This window comes from Lepus europaeus, chromosome 1 (assembly GCF_033115175.1).
Source record: "Lepus europaeus isolate LE1 chromosome 1, mLepTim1.pri, whole genome shotgun sequence".
NCBI lineage: Eukaryota > Metazoa > Chordata > Mammalia > Lagomorpha > Leporidae > Lepus > Lepus europaeus.
Genome location: NC_084827.1, coordinates 30933777 through 30949339, shown reverse-complemented (window position 1 = coordinate 30949339; position 15563 = coordinate 30933777). Strand labels below are relative to the sequence as shown.

The 15563-nt window shown below is 41.4% G+C and overlaps 1 protein-coding gene across 1 annotated transcript in view; it reads left to right on the top strand.

Annotated features, from left to right (window-relative positions):
• The first annotated feature begins 1559 nt into the window (after nucleotides 1-1559).
• ANKRD7 (ankyrin repeat domain 7) overlaps nucleotides 1560-15563 on the top strand; it is a 34616-nt gene continuing 20612 nt past the window's right edge. Inside the window, exons 1-3 of the mRNA XM_062195402.1 lie at nucleotides 1560-1762; nucleotides 13334-13448; nucleotides 13580-13753. Coding sequence (XP_062051386.1) covers nucleotides 1560-1762; nucleotides 13334-13448; nucleotides 13580-13753 — 492 coding nt within the window. The remainder of the gene's footprint in view (nucleotides 1763-13333; nucleotides 13449-13579; nucleotides 13754-15563) is intronic.

Here is a 15563-nt window from a genome sequence, read left to right as displayed (position 1 = left end):
TCTCTCTCTCTCTCTCCCACCCTCCTCTCTCCCTCTAGAAATACATGAGAAAGCAGGGGAGAAGGGTTTGCTGAAGCAATGTCTTTGCATAGGCTACAGAGAATGGAGTCTCTAGGATATGCAAACATAGTGCTGGCCTTCACTAGCAATGTGAACATATCTATGAAGAGCGACGATAAAGAAATGTTTTTGCAAGGTAGATGTCTTGCCTGTAGAATTTCATTTCTCTTCTGACTGGACCTCATTCTCAGGTTCAGGAATCAAGGATTACCTGAGGAGATTAGTGGAAGATTTGAAACAGTCATGGAAAGTGGAAGGTATGCATGGAAGAGGAAAATCTCTAAGGATTGTTAGGAAGAACAACAGTGCACTTGAGGCATATTTTTTTAATTCTTTTTTTTTTTTTTTGACAGGCAGAGTGGACAGTGAAAGAGAGAGAGACAGAGAGAAAGGTCTTCCTTTTCCATTGGTTTACCCTCCAATGGCCGCTGTGGCCAGCGCATCACGCTGATCCGAAGCCAGGAGCCAGGTGCTTCTCCTGGTCTCCCATGCGGGTGCAGGGCCCAAGGACCTGAGCCATCCTCCACTGCCCTCCCGGGCTACAGCAGAGAGCTGGACTGGAAGAGGAGCAACCGGGATATAATCCGGTTCCCTGACCGGGACTAGAACCTGGGGTGCTGGTGCCACAGGCGGAGGATTAGCCTATTGAGCCGTGGCGCCCACCAAGGCATATTTTTATGAACTGAAAATGAAAGATGGCATCATGGCTTTATTTTATTCTTTAATCACATTCATTGGCCCAGATCGGACAGAGAGGTTGGATTTAAGTAGGGCTGTGGTTGGTCAGATAAGTATGAAGAAGAAGAGAGGCAGAGTTATTCAAGGTGTATGCAATGGCAGTGATGATCATGATTGACCATGGAGTTAAACCAAGTTCAACGGGAAAACGAGGGTGCAGAGTGAGGTGGTGAAGCTCAGGGATTCCTGCACAGTAGGGTCAGTGAATCCAATTTTCTAAGGGCTTCTGTAGCTTTGTCATTGAGCAGTGGTGTTCAAAAAGTATGTGTTTAATTGAGACTATGGAGAGATTTTAGTTCTTGTTAAAGATGGACTGTAGCATGGGGACCATGGAGGTGAAGTTGGAAGAAAGTTCAAGGCAAAATCACAAGAAAAAATCCACCCCTTCACCCCACAAAGTAAATCTTAGTTGGCAAGAGTTCAAGCCATTGAAGGAGGAGGGGCTATTTGTAAAAGTTGGTAGATTTCCATCCACGGGCTCATGCTCTCCAAGGAAGGCCATGGATGTGGCTGTATGGCCAAGGCAAAGGGGATAATCTCGCGAGAGCCTCTGGGATGCGGTCACAAACACAGCTGAGAGCTCACAGACGTTGCCTGGCAACCCTGGCCTATATAGCTCTGGGTCTCGGGCCTCCGCTCATGTCCCGTCCACTGTTGGTTCGGGGCTGGAGGAGGCTGTGAGCCCAGAGGCCAGGGCTGAGGAGCAAGGCCTGCGTTTGGACCATATTGGTCCCATTTGACGATAGTAGCCTTGCGCAGCCATGGAGAAGCTCTTAAGGTTCTGCAGCGGGAAGAATGAGTCCCACAGCCACTTCTCAGACCTGCTCAGAGGCTGGGGCTTCGGCCTGCCGAATAAGCGTTTCGGGAAACTTCACAAGGCAGCTTCAGCTGGGGATTTGGAGAAACTGAAGGAATACCTGCAGCTCAAGAAATACGATGTGAACACGCAGGACGAAGATCTCAGGTGACCAGGGCAGAAGAGCCAGCGGGCGCCCGAGGGGCAGCATAGAGGGGAAGCTGGGTAACACTGTTAATGGAAGCAACACCTGCCCGGGGTGTTTGACACTGGTTGTCTGGTAGCCTCTGGCAGATGTCATATTCCAGCTTCTGGCTTCTGACTTAAAGATTTTGAATGCTAATCTGGGTGATTGAGGGGATTCTCTCAAGGTCCACACTATATTCTTTCCCCATCTTGCTATAATGCTCCTGGAAAAAAATCTTTGTCTTTGGCCACATAGGCTTTGTAATTTTACTAATGGAAGAATAGGAAAGCAGTAATGGGGTGACCACGCAGAATAGTGGTTACTAAGATTTTAAGACTTTGGGACACCAAGTTTTTTTTTTTTTTCTAAGAAACTTGTTAACTTTAAATATCAGATTGATTTGGGCAGAGGATGACTTCCCCCTTATTTACTGCACATCCCTTAACACAATTTGCTTTACCACAAATATATGTGAAAACTATATAACCAAACAGTGTTAGATTTTGTGATATAATAGTTAATAACAGACTATTCAAAGGCCAAAATCATTACCATTGAATTTGTCAAGTCACAAAGATCCCTTAGAGCCCAGATGGACTTTGATGCAGCGCTGTCAGCCAGACAGCCTTATTTAAGCCAGTGATCTTCAGTTACAGTTGAGAAGATTCTTGGTAAACGTCCAAACTCAGAGCTGTTGTTGAGCTGTGCTTTGCAAGCAGAGGGCTCCCAGGTAGCTGCATATCCTAGTCAGCTCTGCGTAACAAGTACAGTTTACAGGACCTGTTTTGGCACATTTGGGAGTGCAATGACAGCTTTAACTGATTTTGAATTAAGTTTTACTTTAGGTAAGTATATAATATGAGATCTACCCCTCATCTTCCCTCTCCATTCCCAGACCCATTCTCCACTAAGACCCATTTTTGATTAACTTATACACAGAAGACCAAATCTAACTAAGTAAAAGAGTTCAACAATTTGCACAGTAAAAAAAAAAAAAAAAAAAAAAAAAGCCAGTTTCATGGCTCACTAGGCTAATCCTCTGCCTGTGGTGCCAGTATTCCTGGTTCTAGTCCCTGTTGGGGCATTGGTCCTGTCCCGGTTGCTCCTCTTTCAGTCCAGCTCTCTGCTGTGGCCCAGGAAGGCAGTGGAGGATGGCCCAAGTGCTTGGGCCCTGCACCCGCATGGGAGACCAGGAGGAAGCACCTGGCTCCTGGTTTCGGATCAGTGCAATGTGCCAGCCATAGTGGCCATTTGGGGGTGAACTAATGGAAAGAACACCTTTCTCTCTCTCTCTCCCACTGTCTAACTCTGCCTGTCAAAACAAACAAAAAACTAAAAAACAAAAAACCCTGTTTCTCAACAGTTGAGATAAGGGTTGTTTCAAAATCATTGCATCCTGAAGTTAATTTCACTTTTTTTTTCAGAAAATTAATTTTAATGAAGCACCCAAGAATGATACATCTTTTGGGAGCACTTAGCATAGTTATAATACAACTCTTTGAGGAGAGAGGTCCTGTATGGGAAGGTAGTGCACATTGACTCTTATTGTTAATTTAACAATTAAAAGTCTCATGTATGACATCAGTGATCACCCGATCGCTCTTCACATGAGTTGCTGCCTAGGCTGTGGAAGACTTTGAATCCACAAACTCCATCAGAATTTAGACAAGGCCATAAGCAAAGTGGAAGTTCTCTTTTCCCTTCAGAGAAAAGTACCTCCTTCTTTGATGACTACTTCTTTCCACTGGGGTCTCACCCAGTGAGATCCTTCATGTAGGACACTTTTTTGCCTCAGTGTCTTGGATTTCCATGCTTGAAATGCTCTCATGGGATTTTTCAACCAAAACAGAATGCCTCAAGGGCTGATTCTGAGGTCAGAGTGCTATATAAAGTGATTGAAATTCTATGAGTCTGCTGTGTGGGCTGCTCCCCATGTTGGAGCTTTCACTCATTTTTAATTTTATCTATTATTATTAATATTGACATTTCTCTCATGCACTTACTGGGATCTTTTCTTTATGTTTTACTGCAGTGAGTTTGATTACAATGTGTCATGGCAAGGATCTTTTCTGGTCATGTCTATTAGGAGTTCTGTGTGCTTCCTGTATTGGATTTCTCTTTCTTTCCCCAAATTAGGGAAGTTTTCTGTTATTATTTCACTAAAAAGGCCTTTTAATCCTTCCTCTCTTTCCACACCTTCAGGAACTCCTAGAACCCATGTTGGGTCATTTGACAGTATCCTGTAAATTCCCAACACTGTTTTTTAGTTTTCTAATTTCCTGTTCTCATTTTTTGTTTGACTGTATAATTGCCCACAATTTGTCTTCTAAGGCCAATATTCTTTCTTCTGCTTCACCAATTTTGTTGTTAAGGCTTTCCACTGCATTTTTTATTTGTTCTATTGAATTCTTCATTTCCAAGATTGCATTTTGCTTTCTCTTTAAGATCTCAATTTTGCAGGAGAAATTTTCTTTCATATCATGTATGGATTTCATTAGTTCATGCATTTGCTTGTGATTACTTCTATGTAATCTTAAAATCAATTTTTTGAATTCCATTTCTTGCATTTCTTCAAACTTTTCATCTTTATAATCTAGTATTTAAGTGTTGTAATCTTTTGGGGGCATATGTTGTCTTTGTTTTTCTTGTTTCTTGAATTGGTGCATTTATTCAGCATCTGTGGAGATACTTGCTGGTTTCTTCTTTGTTTTCTTTGATGTGGTGGCTTTTATCTTTGGACTATGTCTGAGTGGATTAGTGGAGTGTCTGCTTTCAGGGAATACCTACAGGCATGTGGTGGGGGTGGCCAGGGATCTCTGTTTAGTGCTCCAGAGTGAAGGGAGTGTTAAGGTGACACCCAAGAGGGTGTGGTAAATTTCCTCTTTTTTTTTTTTTTTTAAATCAGAGGGGAGGTTTTTCTTTTGTTGGCATAGACTCAGCTCATTGCCTCTCCTCAAAGGGGACTGGTGCCTGGGCACTAGCACCAGTGGGTATAATACTCATCCACATTTCCACAAGGACCACACAAAGGATCTGTGCAGTCCTGGGTGTAAGAAGATTCCCCAGCAATGTCCCTTACTAGGGAACCCGGGAGCCCCGAGTGTATGGAGCCTCTCACAGTGACTGCCCCAAGCCTCAGCCACACCCTGAGCCTTCCCATGCAGCCTCAGTGTTTTCAAAGGCCTGCAGTTTCAGTGTTTTCAGAGTCCTGGCACACAAGCCTCCCATAGACACAAGCACCCAACCTGTTGTCAGTTCTCCCTGCCAGACTCAGGAGTCTCTGTGCTCAGCTGGTTGCTTGGTGGGGACATGAGCCGGTGCAGCTGTTACATATGTCCAAAATGGTACCCATTCTGTATTGCCTTTTTGGAGGACACTGTTGCACAGTGATCAGAGAGGGAGAAATGTGCCGCCCCAACCCCCCTTTTTTTTTCTCCTCTAGTTTGGCAGGTACACTATCCCCTACATGGCTCCAAGCCAGATTCCCTCCCAGCCTTTCCTGCAGCTTTATTACAATGGCTTGGGCTGCTTCAGTCTGATCTTGCCTCTCTCCAAAGCTGTTGCAGAGGCTCTTGGCTGTTGGGATCCTGAATTGTGCATGCCCACACCCTCCTTATAGGTCCCCTGTGTCCCTCTAATTTGCATGGAGTTTCCTCTGCCATTTTCTCCCTAACTCTTCCCTGAGACTGCAGTCTCTCCACTTTTTTTAGAGTATCTCCTCCTAGACTAGAGCAGTAAGCTCCCTCCATACTCTGCCATCTTAATCCAATCCAGTGGATTTTCAGTGTATTATTGTTGGCTATAGGTACGAGGTATATCAGATCTTCAGAGCTTATTCCTGCTGGCCTAAAATTCTGAGCCCTATTTGACAACTCCCTATTTCTAAAATAGGATCATTTAAAGTACATTTTTTACTTCATTTCTGCTGTGGATCTTTCTCTCTCCCTCTTATTCTTGCTCTAGCTCTTTCCCATTTTCTTGGGCTGAGCTTTCTAGGACTGTTTTTGAAATGGAAGTGATCAATTTTTCCTAGTTCTTGATCTTAGGGGAAAAACTTTCAGCTTTTCTCTATTGACTGTGATGTTAGCTGTGGTCTTTAATATATAAATAATTTTTTGTCAAATTTAGATAATTTCCTCCTATTCCCAGTTTGTGAGAGTTAGTTTCATGAAAGGAGTTTGAATTTTGCCAAACCCTTTTATGTTCTTTATTGAATTTTATCCTTTATTCTTTTAACTTGGGCTATCATATTAATTCTTGGTTTGTACATGGAACCACCTTTGTAGCCCAGGGATAAATCTCCCTTGGTATATTTTTTGATCTTTTTAATGTGTAGCTGGATTTGGTTTGCTAATATTTTGTTGAGGATTTTTACATCTATATTCATTGGGATTGCTTTTGTTTTCTTTGTTATCTAAGTTTTGTCATCATGTGAATGCTGGCCTTAATATAATGAATTTGGAAGAATTTGAGAAGGATTAATGTTAATTCTTTAAATATTTGGTAGAATCACCAATGAGACCATCTGGTACTGGGCTTTTAATTGTGGGAGATTTTTGATTATTGATCTCATCTCTATAAAATTTACAAGCCTGCTCATAATTTTAATTTATTAGGGATTTAATCTCAGAAGATTGACTGTTTCTAGGAATTTGCCCCTTTCTTCTAAGTTGCCCACTTTGTACATATATTGCTGTCCACAGAAATCTTGCATGGTCCTTTTTTATGTCATTGGTTATAGTTGTAATGTCTCATTTTACATTTATAATTTTGAGTTCAGTCCCATCTTGTTTGTAGTTGGTCCTTCTAGAGTCTGTCAATTTGTTTAATTAAAAAAAAAAAAAAGAAATCCAGCCCTTCACTGATTTTTTTCTGTTATTTCTGTGATAATATTTGTTATTTTGTTTTATTAAACTTCTGGTAATTTTGAACTTATTTTGTTCTCTTGTTCCTAGTTCTTGAGGTGTAAAGTTAGGTTGTTCACTTAAGATCTTTTTTTTTTAAAGTAACATTTATTGCTATGATTTTCCTTTTATACTGTTTCTTGTATTCCCTTTGTCTTGGTAAATATGTGTGTACATTTTCAGTTTTCTGGAAGTATTTTCAAATTTGTTTTTTGATTTCTGTTTTGCTTAATGGTTACTCAAGACTGTTGTTTTCACTGGCGCTGTGGCTCACTAGGCTAATCCTCTGCCTGCAGCACTGGCACACCGGGTTCTAGTCCTGGTTGGGGCACTGGTTCTGTCCCGGTTGCTCCTCTTCCAGTCCAGCTCTCTGCTGTGGCCCAGGAAGGCAGTGGAGGATGGCCCAAGTGCTTGGGCCCTGCACCCACATGGGAGACCAGGAGGAAGCACGGCCATTTGGGGGGTGAACCAACGGAAGGAAGACTTTTCTCTCTCTCTCTCACTGTCTAACTCTGCCTATCAAAAAAAAAAAAAAAAAAAAAAAAAAGAAAGAAAGAAAGAAAAAAAAGACTGTTGTTTAATTTTCACATATTTGTGAATTTTCCCACCTTCCTCTGCTATTGATTTCTAGTTTCATTCCATGTAGTCCAAAAGATACTTGGTATGATTTCAATCTTCTTAAATTCATTAAGATTTGTTTTGTGACCTAACATGTTATTTTTCCTGGAGAGGAACCTTTCTGATGTAGGATGGAATGCTCAATGCCATGTACTGTTCACAAACATTTAAATATATTCAGAACTTATGTTATGTGCTTGGCATTAATAATAGAAAATATCTACTTTCTGTGGCTGCTTTAAAATCTTTTGGGGAGCTTTCAAATCATTGAGCGTGAAAATGTCAACTTTTATCCTAATTGTGTAGCTAGAAATGATATGATTAGAAAAATGACTGATGTTCAGCTTGCTGATAGGTATGCCCTTCTCCCTAACAGAAGCAGTGTTGTCCAATCTCCCATATGGCTTTTATCCTACATCACTCCACTGAATTATTTTGTAAGGTCATGGTTAACTTCATCCTGACTTCAGTCAGCGTTAATTCTCAGTCTTACTTCCCTGGCACATCAGCCAAGTGTCTTATTGCTTTATCAGTAGTATTTGAAATACTGTCCTGTCTTTCAGGATGTTGGCTTCACCTATATGTTCTTATACTTCTCTAGATAGTTCTTTTCAGATTCTTTTGCTCATTTTGCTTTATCTTCCTGTCTTATAAACATGTTGGAGGCTCTGAAATAACTCTCACTCTCTGTATTGTCACTTCCCTGCAGAAGAGAGATTGGTCTTATGTAGCTACATTCTTTTAAACAAATTTTTCAATTCAAATGTTTATTTATTTCAAAGGTAGCATTACATTTATATATATATGTATAAATGTATACATATGTATATATGTGTGTGTATATATATATATATATATAGAGAGAGAGAGAGAGAGAGAGATCTTCCATTCTGTTTTATGGCCCAAATGGCTGCAATGGTCAAGGCCGGGCCAGGCTGAAACCAGGAGCCCCGTACTTCATCTTGGGTCTCCTACATGGGTGGCAGAGGAAAAATCTCTTGAACTACCTTCTGCTGCTTTTCTAGGTTCAAAAGCAGAGAGCTGGCTTGAAGTGGAGCAGCTGGGACTCAAATCAGCATTTATATGAGATGTTGGCATAGCAGGAAGCAGTTTAACCTGCTGCATCACTATGCCAGCCTCAAACAGCTACATGCCAATACCTCCCTATTTTTCCTCCAGCCAGACCTCTTCCTTGAAATACATACATACATATAATGTATTGATACTTATGCATTAGTGAAATACATACCTATACGAATATATATAAGTATCTGTGTCTGTCTATCTATCTATCTATCTATCTATCTATCTATAAATTAGTCTTCTATCTATAAATTAGTCTTTCCTGAACTACAGGTATATAAAATTGCCTGTAGGGGCCAGTGTCATGGTGCCACATGTTAAACTGTTACTTGTCACACCTGCATCCCATATTGAATCCTGGTTTGAATCCTGGTTGGTTTGTTTCCCATACAGCTTCCTGCTAATGCACCTGGAAAGGCAGTGAAAGTGGCTGAAGTACTAGGACTACAGTTACCCATGTGGGAGACCAAGATGGAGTTCCTGGCTCCTGGCTTTTGCCTGGCCCTGACCTGGCTGTTGTGTCCATTTGCAGAGTGAACCAGCAAATGTAAAATCTTTCCCTCTCCCTCTCTCTGCCATTCTGCCTTTGAAATACAAATTGACAAATATTTTTTAAAATTCTCTGTATTTTCTCTTGGCCGTTTATGAGGCAGTGGTGTGCTAGTTAATGTTTAATAATAAATCTTAGGTGTGGGAAATGTTGGGAAGGAAAACCTGTGGTTTTAGGATTTGTTGATAATGGCTGATTTTAAACCACCAAAATGATGTGAATTGTCTCACAAAATTCCTAAAATGTTAACAGTTTGAGAGAACCACCAGGTCCATTATATTATTTCTTTGGTATCTCAAACTGAAATCTCAAATATTCTTTCACTGAGATTGTTATTCCACTTCAGACTTGCTCTTATCTTTCTATAAATCCAAAGCTCCTTAATGTGCTTAGACAAGAATATTTAGTCATTCTTTTGAATCCTTTGTAAGACTAACTATACCTAAGATCTAGCCATTTCCTTCTGCTTTTGCAACTACCTCTTGTGTAAATCTACTATCATGTCATAACCAGAATTACCTTGGTGACCTCTTTTTTTTTAAAAAAAAATTTTTTTTTTTTTGACAGGCAGAGTAGACAGTGAGAGAGAGACAGAGAGAAAGGTCTTCCTTTTGCCGTTGGTTCACCCTCCTATGGCCGCCGTGGTAGGCACGCTGTGGCCGGCGCACCGCGCTGATCCGATGGCAGGAACCAGGTGCTTCTCATGGTCTCCCATGGGGTGCAGGGCCCAAGCACTTGGGCCATCCTCCACTGCACCCCCTGGCCACAGCAGAGAGCTGGCCTGGAAGAGGGGCAACCGGGACAGGATCGGTGCCCCGACCGGGACTAGAACCCAGTGTGCCGGCGCCGCAAGGCGGAGGATTAGCCTAGTGAGCCGCGGCACCGGCCTGACCTCTTTTTTAAAAAAAAAAACATTTTTTTTATTTATTTGAAAGGCAGAATTATAGAGGGTCAGATGCAGAGAGAGAGGCCTTCTATCCACTGGTACATTCCCCAAATGGCTGCAATGGCTGGCTCCGGTCTGATCTCAGGCCAGGAGCTTCCCCTAGGTCTCTCACATGAGTGCAGGCGTCCAAACACTTGGGCCATTTTCCACTGCTTCCTTAGGTGCATTAACAGGGAGCTGGATTGGAAGCGGAGCATCCAGGACTCAAACTGGCACCCATTTAGGATGCCAGCTCTGCAGGCAGAGGCTTTATCCACTACACCACAATGCCGGTATTCCATCCGCTGGCTCACTGCCTAATTGGCTGCAATGGCCAGAGCTGTGCTGATCTGAAGCCAGGAGCCAGAAGCATCTTCTGGGTCTCCCATGCGGGTGCAGGGGCCCAAGGACTTGGGCCACCTTCTACTGCTTTGCAAGGCCATAGCAGAAAGCTGGATTGGAAGTAGAGCAGCTGGGACTCAAACTGGTGCCCATATGGGATGTCGGCACTGGAGGCAGCAGCTTTACCTGCTATGCCACAACACTGGCCTCCATTTAAAATATTTTAAAAATAAATATAAATACAAAATCTTAAGACATTTATTTTTAAAATAAATATTTTAAGTAAATTATTAGAACTTTAAATGAATGCACATATGTGTATATAAATATGATAAAATATTATTCAGCTGCAGAAGAAATAATCACTGCTATATGAACAGCATAGATGAATATCAAAAGTGTCATGCTAAGTGAAAGAAGCCAGACACAAAAGGCTACATTATAAATGTCACCATTTATTCAAAATTCCAGAAAAGGCAAAAGTACAGTGGCAGAAAAGGGTTTCAGCTGGGGGAAGTTAAGGGATTAGATGTGGGGAGCCTGAAGGAGCTTTCAGGGTGATGGAAATGTTCTGTAACATGAATATTGTCATGATTATATGACACTATGTTGGTCAAAACTCATAAAATTGTGCTCTTAAATTTTAGTGTGTGTGAATTACCTGTAGACTATCTCTTTGTCAGTGTTCTTTGCTTGTTTAACTTATTTTTGTGCTTTTATTTCAAGAACACCATGCTTAATGTTTGAAATGAACTAGGTGATGTTTGTTACTTCTGGGATCTGGTCACTGTTGACCAGTGCACAGTCCATGCTTAGAATTCTTCCACCGGAGTATGAGAGAGTGATAAATTAGAAGGAAACAACTTCAATGAACACAATTATTCTAGCTAGCCTAAAATCCTTGAAACTATCACTAGACTTCACAAGGATTTAGATTTCCAGTAGATGAGTGCTACTGAGAAATAACAATATAAAGTGTTACACTGAAAATATAAATATATTGATAAAATTAAGGACTTTTGATATGGAATGATATTCTTGATTTTACAGTGTTTAAGATATCTGCTAATATACTTCTAGCATTCAGCTGATTCAAAAAATAGTGATGCTTTTTATATTAGGTGCAGAAACATTTATATTGGTCTCAAAGCATTTACATTATATAAATAAATATATATATATGTGTGTGTGTGTGTCTCTGTGTGTGTGTGTGTGTCATGATGGCTACAATAAAGAAATTATTGTGTACCTTAACAGTGACCTCTGCTCTGCAATTTAAGGATAATCATATTGAAAATTTCAAGTGAAATGAATGTAGATATTAAATCTGTACATTCTTAAAACATTTGGTTCTTCAGACCAGGGTGACTAATTTTTTTTTTTTTTTTTGACAGGCAGAGTGGACAGTGAAAGAGAGAGAGACAGAGAGAAAGGTCTTCCTTTTACGTTGGTTCACCCCCCAATAGCCGCTGCGGCTGGTGCACCGTGCTTATCAGAAGCCAGGAGCCAGGTGCTTCTCCTGGTCTCCCATGCAGGTGCAGGGCCCAAGCACTTGGGCCATCCTCCACTGCACTCCCAGGCCACAGCAGAGAGCTGGACTGGAAGAGGAGCAACTGGGACAGAATCCGGCACCCTGACTGGGACTAGAACCCGGTGTGCCGGCGCCGCAGGCGGAGGATTAGCCTTTTGAGTGGCACTGGCCCAGGGTGACTCATTTTAAAAGATGATAAATATTCTAGTAAAAATCTTCTAAGGCTGTCTGGAAGATTTGAGGGATACTGTAAACATTGTAGTGTTTCAAATGTGCTTAAGATAGATTTATTCTTGCTTCACATTTTGTGTGAAAGACCACAGGCTATATTGTTCAGTATTTCCTTAGAAAGCTGAATCTCTCATGAATGTTTTGATTTATCAGATTTGTGGTGGATTTCCTAAACTCACTGGAGCATTCAGATGATGCTGAGGTTCTTATCAAGGATTCAATTCTTCACCAAGGATTTTAGATTTCAACTGGAAGGGTCAAATTACCCAGCAGGGGTACAGAAGTTACTTTTGGAAAACATACTTGGAATTACCCAAATGCACTTTAATTTTTCTTAGAGCGTGGTCTTTATTTTTGATTAATTAAGAAAGAAAACTGGAGTAAATCTTAAGATTGTGTGCAAACCACTAAAAGTTCCTTGGGACTAAATTGTTCAGATGGTCATATGTCTGACTCTGGATGGAGGAGATAAGCTAAAACTACTTGCCAGAAATTGCTATGTTACTGCAACGAGTTACCTAAGGTGGGCTTAAAGCTATGTGGTCCTATATATTTGAGCTGAGGACAGGAAAACCTTCCTATTACATAAGAAACTTCTTCCTTTAGTCAAATTATGGGTGCTGAAAAGGTTTAAAAAACATTTTTCAGTGCTTTCTTTTTTCAGGATTTGTGAGAAACAAAATAGTCTGGGTGGGCCTACGTGGGAGACCCAGAAGAAGCTCCTAGCTCCTAGCTTCAGACTGGTGCAGCTCCGGCCGTTGTGGCCGATTGGGGAGTGAACGAGCGGATGGAAGACCTTTCTCTCTCTCTCTCTCTCTCTGCCTCTCTTTCTCTCTCTGGTAACTCTGATAGTCTTGAGGGATATTTCTTCTGGACCACAATGTCTGATGAAAAGCATCGTTCCTTTCAAATTATCCTCTTCATGGAAGATGTTAATTTATCATGAATAACATCTGACTCTCTTCTATCATCCAGCCTGACTAATCTTTTCTTGATTATATAGCCTTTCTTTTTTTAAATTTATTTTTATTTATGTAGTCTTTCTTCAATGAGAAAACTATATTAAATTTCTAGTTTTATATTATATTTATGTTATAGTCTTGTGTTCCAGAGATTACATTCATACAACTTGTACAGGAATTTTAACATTCTCAAATTGTTCAAAGCTACTTTTATACTTTGATTTACTCTGATAGATGATAATTTATATCATCTTGTAGGGGTTTATGTAGTCTAATAGTTTGAAAGTTACCTTAATGTAAAGACCTTGAGAGCTACCATCCTGTTATGCTTACGTGTCAGTAACAGGTCTAAGTAGATGCAAGTAAGATTTATCTCTAACTTCATGTTTCATTACACTGATAACAGAACACCCTTGCACCTGGCCTGTGCTAATGGATATACAAACATCGTATCTCTTCTAATTGAGAAAAAATGCAAAATAAATGTCCAGGATAGTGAAAACAGATCCCCACTGATTAAGGTGTGTTCTGTTTATTCCTTTTTAACTGGAATGTGTTGTATTTTTATCCAGTGAACTTTTGCTGATTTTACTGCTTGAAAATTTATTCCGGGTAGTAAATGGGTTACTCATTTATTCTTTTGCTTTGATAGGCAGTACAGTATCAAAACGAGAATTGTGCTACTGTTCTTTTATATCATGGAGCAGACCCAAATCTGCTAGATATTCATTACAATACCGCTCTTCATTATGCTGTTTGTGGTCACAGTGTCTCATTAGTTGAAAAGTTGCTTAAACACAAAGCTAATCTTGAAGCTAAAAATAAGGTAATTTTCTATTTTTAAAAAATATATTTTTAGAAAACTACAGAAGATGGTATTTGTTTCAGATAATTCATGTCTGTATATTACATAAAAATTAATGTTTGAAAATGACATCAGAGAGGGGAGTGAGATTATAAAAAAACTGATAGAATTTTCCTTATTTTAAAGGCTTTTTCTATTTCATTGCAGACTAATCCTGACCTCCAAAGTAACGTCATATTTAGCAATGATAATTGCTTAAAGGATCATATCAAATATTTGGCTCCCTTATATGTGGATATCAATAAAAGTCATACAACCTGGCTGGCGCCACGGTTCAATAGGCTAATCCTCCACCTTGTGGTGCCGGCACACTGGGTTCTAGTCCCGGTCAGGGCACTGGTTCTGTCCCGGTTGCCCCTCTTCCAGGCCAGCTCTCTGCTGTGGCCCGGGAGTGCAGTGGAGGATGGCTCAAGTGTTTGGGCCCTGCACCCCATGGGAGACCAAGAGAAGCACCTGGCTCCTGGCTTCGGATCAGCGCAGTGCGCTGGCCGCAGCGGCCATTGGAGGGTGAACCAATGGCAAAGGAAGACCTTTCTCTCTGTCTCTCTCTCTCACTGTCCACTCTGCCTGTCAAAAAGAAAAAAGAAAAAAAAGAAAAAAAGTCATACAACCTACTTTTCCATTTTATTGATATATGAATGAGTAGTAATTATAATTGGGTTGAATTAAATTTCAGTTATATTCAAAATAACCTAAATGTCCTATTGTGACATTATAGGCAAATAATGAACACTTTTTTTAAAGCATCTTTTTTAAAAAGTGTTTTTACAGTCGGCGCCGCAGCTCACTAGGCTAATCCTCCGCCTTGCGGCACCGGCACACCGGGTTCTAGTCCCGGTCAGGGCACTGATCCTGTCCCGGTTGCCCCTCTTCCAGGCCAGCTCTCTGCTGTGGCCAGGGAGTGCAGTGGAGGATGGCCCAAGTCCTTGGGTCCTGCACCCCATGGGAGACCAGGAGAAGCACCTGGCTCCTGCCATCGGATCAGCGTGGTGCGCCGGCTGCAGCGCGCCTACCGCGGCAGCCATTGGAGGGTGAACCAATGGCAAAAGGAAGACCTTTCTCTCTGTCTCTCTCTCACTGTCCACTCTGCCTGTCAAAAAAAAAAAAAGTGTTTTTAAATTAATTAATTTATTTGAAAGCAGAGTTACAGAGACAAAGAGAAAGAGAGAGAGATAAAGAGATATCTTCCATCCACTGGTTCACGCCCCTAATGGCTACAATGGCCTAGGTCAGGCTGAAGCCAAGAGCTAGGAGCTTCTTCTGGGTCTGCCATGTGGATGGCAGGGTTCCAAGTGCCTGGACCATCTTCTGCTGCTTTCCTCACATTAACAGGGAGCTGGATTGGAAGCAGAGCAGCTGGCCCTGTACTGATATGGGATGCTGGCTTCCCAGCAGCTTAACCATCTGTGGCACAGCTTTTTAAAAGGCACCTTGGGGCCAGTGCTGTGGCATAGTGGTTAAAGCTGCCTGCCATGCTGGCATCCCATATGGGTGCTGGTTCAAGTCCCAGCTGCTCCACTTCCTATCCAGCTCTCTGCTATGGCCTGGGAAAACAGTAGAAGATGGCCCAAGTCCTTGGGCCCCTCCACCTGTGTGGGAGACCTGTGTGGTAGAAGCTCCTGGCTCCTGTATGGATCAGTGCAGCTCTGGCCATTGCAGCCAACTGGGGAGTGAACCAGTGGATGGAAGAGCTCTTTCTCTCTGCTCTCCTCTCTCTTTGTAACTCTGACTTTCAAATAAAATAAATCTTTTAAAAAAAAGCATCTTAACA